The following is a 7,143-nucleotide window of genomic DNA, read 5'->3' as shown; positions in this document are numbered from 1 at the left end:
AAAAGGCAGAAAAGCAGGGCAGAGCTGAAGCCAGTTTGTGACCTGCACCTGAAATTAAGAGCTCTGAGAAATAGACTTGTGAACATTTGTACCATATAATCCTTAGCAAGATCAATGCCCTTAAGGATTATGAATTAAGTGAACTGTACTACAAAGTCCTGGCAAGGGAGTATACCAGGCAAAGCCAAGTGGGTGAAAGAATCCTAAAGGAAGACCCTGTCACCATAGATTTCTTTGAACACCATTTCCCCTAATGAGATTTCACCAAATATATTTCAGCAAAATAGGTAGGGGAAATGGTATATGTATAATTTTTTTTTTATTTCATACAGTTTAATTAAACTTTTGAAATAACAAACATCACTTACTACAAGAATTAATACTTACATAAAATTCTCACGTTTACATTAATGAGGAGGTGCAGTCTGGCAGGAAACTCTGATTTTTTTTTTTCCTGTTTGACCACACATACGTTGGCACCCAAGCCAACCTCCTGTATGCCAAAGGACAGAAACAACTAAAACTGACACAGACAAGAGAACTACAGAGAATAGACCTCAGGAGCACGAGAAAGATAAAAACAAATCAACACTGAAAATAGTAACGTCAGAAAAGGATATCGAAAAAAAACAGGAAGTCATATCAAACTCTATTCAGACAGAAGGAAACAATAAAGCCAGGGAATCACCAGAGGTAACAAATAACAAAAACCAAAAAATGGGATATATACAGCCAGACAAACCAGTGGAAAAAACCATTGAGATTATATACAACGAAAATAAAAACAAGAAAGAGGACAAGAAAGTGGAGGACTTGGAAAAACCAAAATCAAGCCATATGTGGAATCAAGAAGAAATAAAATTGGCAGAAGCAATACTGAACTATAAAAAAATGTTAAAACAAAGAGAGAATACTGTAGGCGAGAAGTGCTCACCGCAACATAAAAAATTAGACATCTCGACAGATGCCTTACGAGTCTTGTTATCTACGCCACATAAAGCGAAAAATGAAACTGGAACCCTATTGAAAAAAAAAGAAGAAAAAAAAATCACCAGTTAAAAACTCAGACATCTTACCTATAATGTCAGCTATGACCATTGCTCTGGCACCCTTTGGGAAATTGTACGAAACAATAAATGAAACACTTAAAGATCACACTTCAGTACTAGCAGCATGCAACGTGAAGCTAATTCATTTGGAAGGATACATAACAACGTTAGAGGCCTGGAAGGCCTCCACAAAGGAACAAGGCACCATGACGGATAAAACTGAGGTGTTCCAGTTAAAAAAAAAAGCAGTATCCTCTTATTCTCAAACTAACCAGAGGGAGACCAGACAAAACAGCTACGAAGAGGAACTAATAGAAACCACAGCAGACACCAATTGTGAACTGACACCAACTAAAGAAAACGACACGAACTTAAAGAAAACGGAAAAAAAACTAAAAGTGGGACACAAAGAAATTCAGCAAATGAGGGACCAAAATGAAAATACCCCTCAACCCCAGAGACAGAAGATCTCAAAAATCAGTTCAAGTCAAAAAGATAAACTGAGCACTATAGGGTCAATAGTACAGGAGAAACAAACTACAGAAAAAAACGCAAATTTGAGTATTTCCAAATGGATAGCTGGTATAGCCCAAAAAACAAAAAATGTAGAAAGCGAATTACAAGAGACAAACATGAAAGCAAATCGCAAAAGGGTGGAGGAGAGATCGCCAAATTTGTTGGACCTGAGTACATATTCGATTGAAAACTCAGAACCAGAAATCCCTCGCCCAATTAATAAAAAAAGAAAGGTGTCATTTGTGGAAGACACCGTGCCAAAAATAGAACAAAGGGTCAAACACAAGCAGTTACAATCAAAAGTATCTGGAAAAGAAATAAATAAAACGGACGACTTAAGCTATAGAAGAAGTCGGATAACCCCAGAAAGAAAAACGTTGTTCCGAGTGGCCAACACAAAGATAAACAAAATTGAACACGAAAAAGTCAGGGACTGTCCTGCACAGAACACAAAGGAAAAGCACGTGAGAGAATGGACCGGAAACACGTCGAATAGCGGAACACGTCACAAACAACACCTTCAATATTACAAAAATGCACGACAATACAAACCAGAAACTTCTCCATATAAAAAAAGGACAAAAACACCAGAAAATCGAAATAAAAGAAGAGAAAAAACGGGCTCAAGTGAGAGACACCCAGAAAGAAATAAGAGATCAAACAGAAGGCCTTCGAATTACCTTACACAATCTAATCCCACCCGGACATCAACAATCTTCACTCACAAGAGTAACTCATCACGTACCTTGAAATTAGAAAAAAGTGACAAAAAGGGAGAAAAGCTTTTGTTAAACAGGAGAGAAACCATGAGATTATTACAAAAAGTACAGAATGGAGACCAAATCAAAAGTGTCGACATAAACATAGTGGAGTTCGCACATAAAGCTCGAACGGATAGTATCTTCCTCCACATCACATCTCATACAGTGAAGAAACTGCTGTTGTCCGTGGCAGGAGATCTAGCCAAAAGAGGGTATACCTTAAGAGAAACAACTGCAGAAGAAAGAGGGCACAGAAGAGAGGATGAGTATGACACAAAAGAAAAATGTAAACACATGACAAATGCTAAAGAACCAGGGAAGACAACGCCTGTAACTGAAAGACGAACTAGAACAAAGAGAAAACACAACTATACACCAGAAAGAGAGGAGCAAAAGGAAGAAGATGAACGTCGAAAATCACGAGAAACATTAGATCAAAGTGGTTTAAGAAAGAAAAAGGACAAAGAAAGAGACAAGATCAAAGAAAAATCTTCCTCCCAAGACAATTGGACACAAAACGATAAGAAACCACAAAGACTATCCCCAAGATACCCGAAAGGGCCGTTTCTGACACAGTCCCGCAGAGAAAAAGATAAACGTATTATATGTAGAAACACATCAACACAGATCCAGACGCAAGAAATAGAAAAAAACACCAATAAATGGGCATGGATTTCTACAGCACTAACAAAATATGTGAGGAAATAGCAATCAAATCGTCAATCTGACAATTTCGTTGGAGAGACGTTAAAGGAGCTACACGTGGCCCAAGAACCGGATCAAAACATTATTCTTGGCTCCTGGAATACAAGAGGCCACACTCACCTGACTCATTCAGGAGATGTCAACCTTGGTCTTTTCGACCTCATAACTCTGCAGGAGACCTGGTTGTTATCTCAACCGAGCCTGGATGGTTTTGAAGTATCACTCTCGCCGGCTCAAAAAGGAACACGAGGACGCCCTACCTCAGGCTTGCTGACAGCTGTAAAAACTGGCGGAGTTCTTAGAATAGTTCATAACCTGATATCATCTCTGACAATTCAGGCGACATTGCTGGAATGGAATAAAGAGGACCCCCGGCAAAAAAAAAAAAAACCCAAGCGAGACCTTATCCTGGTACTAAACATCTACTGGAACCCGTCGATAACAAAGACAAAAAACTTTCTAAACAAGGTGGAGAAAATCCTTACAGATACAACAGAGATGTATGACATGGACCACATATTGATATGTGGCGATTTAAACGCCTCTTGCCCGGTATCGGAGAAGGAAAAACCAATGCACAATACAAGCAACACTCAATCAACAACGAGAGGTGCAGCATGGGCCAAACTGATGGATTCCAGGGACTTGTACAATTTAAACTCCCTAGATTCAGCTAAATCAAGAATTCCAACATGGGAAAGTGCGGGTAAAAGAAGTACAATTGACCACATCTTTGCCTCTAAAGAGTTGTATCGCCTAATCACAAGCTTCAAGGTAGTGAAGACTACGGCCAGTGACCATAATTTACTAACCGCAATATGGCCAGCAAAAAAAAAGATGTCGGTGACAATGTCGAAAAACTTGGAACTAAACCAACAAGGAAACCGATTGAAAATTACAACAGAAGGCATAACTTCGATCACGAAAGCCTATAACGGACAAACGACCTTAAATACAGAGAAAGTAAACTTGGATTACACACCTCTCTTGATCCCTTATCTCCATCCACGAAGTAAAAGAATAGATGATAAAACTCATTTACATATTCACAATGAGGAATTGAGAACAAAGAAATCAAACCTAAGAAAGGCTATTCGGCTTGCACGAACAAATCTAACGCAAACAAATGTAGACCTGGCATCTAAAACTAGAAAATTGTATAAATCCTGGCTACAAGCAACACGATGGAAACTATACCAGACGGACGCAGAGAATATGTTGAGAGCAGTTTGTAAAAAGAACTCAAGAGATTTTTGGACTATCGTAAAACACAAAATCTCGCCCACGGACACAAGAATTACAAATAGTGTCGCAGAAGAAAAATGGAGTGACCATTTCACCGAGCTATACAAGGACCCCACTCCAGGGGAAGTAACACCGACTATCCAAGAAGAGGTTAACTGGATAGTATGCTCAGAGAAGGACATTTTGTCTAAGATCAAGAAACTGAACAACTCCCGGGCCCCCGGACCTGACGGCATCTCCAACGCCATTCTGAAGCAGGATGCTGAAAATTGGGCCCCATTAATAGCAGAAATCTTTAGAAGATCTAGGATTTCGAGAACTATTCCGGAGACATGGAAGACCGCAAACATCGTCCCAATTTATAAAAAGGGCCCAAGGGACGATCCGAGAAACTATAGGCCAATTGCACTACTAGATGTGCTTGGCAAACTTTACGGATCATTGTTGTTGGATGAACTTCAGATATGGCAAAAAGAGGCAAAAACAACTGACCCCTTTCAATCAGGATTCGAGAAGAACCTCGGAACGTCGGTAAATATTATGCTAATTAGCATACTAAAATCAAAGGTCTTCGAGGGGCAACCATCAATATTCATTGCTTCAATTGATCTGGTGCAAGCTTTTGATCGCGTGAACAGAAAAAAACTATGGAAAAAACTGGAGAAACAAAAATGTCCATCAGCCATTCTCGCTCAAATGAAAGCGCTATATACTGGAACATCGATTAAAATTCGACTCAATGAAGCAGGCCTATTGTCGGAAAATATAAAAACAGACAGAGGCGTGAAACAAGGCTGCCCCCTGGTACCGGCACTATATAAGGCCTACATGGCCGACATCGCAGATCCCGAAAATGACACCAGATCATTTCCTCCTCAAATAGGCGACTCAAAAGTGACAAGATTGCTGTATGCAGACGACATCTTATTGCTAGATCAAACAGCAATTGGTCTACAGAGACAAATAGACAGCCTCACAGCCTATCTGACGAAAAATGACTTGGAACTTAATACATCCAAAACAAAAATCCTGATCTTAGAAAAACCAGCGCGAACAAAAAAAAGAAAGAAATGGTTCGTAAAGTCGGAGCCATTAGAAATAGTGAAAAGCTGCACCTACTTAGGGGTAAAACTATCGTCGAGTAAAATTGAAATAACGATGCAAGAGCATCTTATCTCCAAAACAAAAACGCTAGCAGCCCAGGCAACATCTTTGGACAGAAAATTTGGGAAATTTTCAATCCTCCCATTAATAAACTTTTATAGAGCAAAGGTCTGTCCAACTCTGACCTATGGAGCCGAGGCCATGCTATACCTGCCAAAGTCACTGTGGGCTAAATTAGAAGGTATATTTTGGCGGAGAGTACTACAACTTCCAAATTCCACTTCTGTGACAATCATTCGATGTGAATTGAGTCTCCAATCATTGGAATCTTTAGTAATAAGAAACAGTCTCCTATTCCTGGGTAAAATCATAAGGCAGCCGCGTCCTAAAATACTGGAGATAATACATCAAGAGATGAAGAGTGAAACAAACCCAATGCTATCAAGTTGGTACAGCAGACTATTGGAACAAGCGGAAAAAAGTATCCCGGGAAAAGTAAAGAAAAAACTGAAAATACAAGACTGGATTGAGACTTTAGATAAAACAGAAGAGCTCACAATCACCACACATCACACTATGAACACCCAAAAAGTAGACGAAGTCAGAAATTACCTAAAAAAGTTTCCAGACAAAAGACTGAGAACAACTTTCTTGAGAGCAAGGTTAAATTTATTGAAAACCAATGAGATCCTCTTTCGAAGGAAACAGTCGACAAGCAAAAACTGTAGATATTGTGAGCAGAGGGAAACCGAAACACTACGCCATCTTCTTCTCCACTGCGCAGGAACGGCAACCATGCGAACTATCCATCTCAAACCACTCAAAGCGCGGTACAAAACGGCAAATGAAGAAACTTGGTGGAATATGCTAATGTGTGGCAATTCCACATCTTTGACGGTGGCTACAGCGACCTTCTTGGAAAAATTGAAGCTGGACGAAAAAGAAATAACAACAGAAAGCTTTCAGACATCCCATTGAACAGAAAATCCCAGGATAGTCACAAAGGAAAACAGGAAGCAAGGACATAAAAATTTGGACAGAATTTGTAAAAATTGTAATACAATTATATACAAAAAAAAAAAATTAATGAAAAATAGAAAATGGTAAAAAAAAAAAAAGAAAAATAACATTAATCCAGACTACGCTAAGAAAAGGAATTTTTTTTGTGGCACAAGAGTGACAACCCATGACTAAAATTATTGAAGAAACAATAAAACAATAAGTGTTACAAACACCTAATGTGTGTGGAAATTGACACTAATTGGATACGAAGGAACCACTGAGCAGCGCCTATGTACTAATAATTGGATCTCAGTCACCCAGATCAAAAATTGCGAAAACTTGGGGGCATTAGGAACGTTGTCCCCCTGGGATCCACCAACGGGCGGCAGGCAACAAAAAGAGGAAGCAGTACACATGCTAGGCAGGACCTACAGTTCCAACAAGCTCTAAATAAACTTTGACTCTCGTTGTAAAGAGAACTGTGTTAAAAGGGAACCATAATCCTTTGTTATTTTTATTTTATGTATTTTACAGGCTGTGTCTGAGGCGCACTTACTGGGAGCCGCATTTACATTTTACTTTTTGCACGCCGCTTGATCTTATTTTATTTTTCACTCCTTCTGTTCTTACAAATATTTGTATTTGGTTATTTTGGTTCAGTGTAATCGCTACGCAGTGTGAGGTTGCCTGGGCTCAATCGCGACTTTGGGGCTCATCCCGTTGCTCGCCTGACTTTTATTTCCTCACTGCAAGCACCCGGG

General features: G+C 39.4%; 1 protein-coding gene across 1 annotated transcript; it reads left to right on the top strand.

The window, feature by feature from the left end:
* The first annotated feature begins 1,090 nt into the window (after positions 1-1,090).
* LOC138472069 (peptidyl-prolyl cis-trans isomerase G-like) lies at positions 1,091-3,034 on the top strand. Its single transcript, XM_069610038.1, has one exon. The coding sequence runs from the start codon at positions 1,091-1,093 to the stop codon at positions 3,032-3,034; it is 1,944 nt and encodes a 647-aa protein (XP_069466139.1).
* Positions 3,035-7,143: the final 4,109 nt, after the last annotated feature.

Source organism: Ambystoma mexicanum, chromosome 8 (genome assembly GCF_040938575.1).
Source record: "Ambystoma mexicanum isolate Mex_15411 chromosome 8, UKY_AmexF1_1, whole genome shotgun sequence".
In the NCBI taxonomy this organism is placed as follows: domain Eukaryota; kingdom Metazoa; phylum Chordata; class Amphibia; order Caudata; family Ambystomatidae; genus Ambystoma; species Ambystoma mexicanum.
The sequence above is the reverse complement of the archived record's forward strand: the minus strand, read 5'-3'. Positions and strand labels throughout refer to the sequence as shown.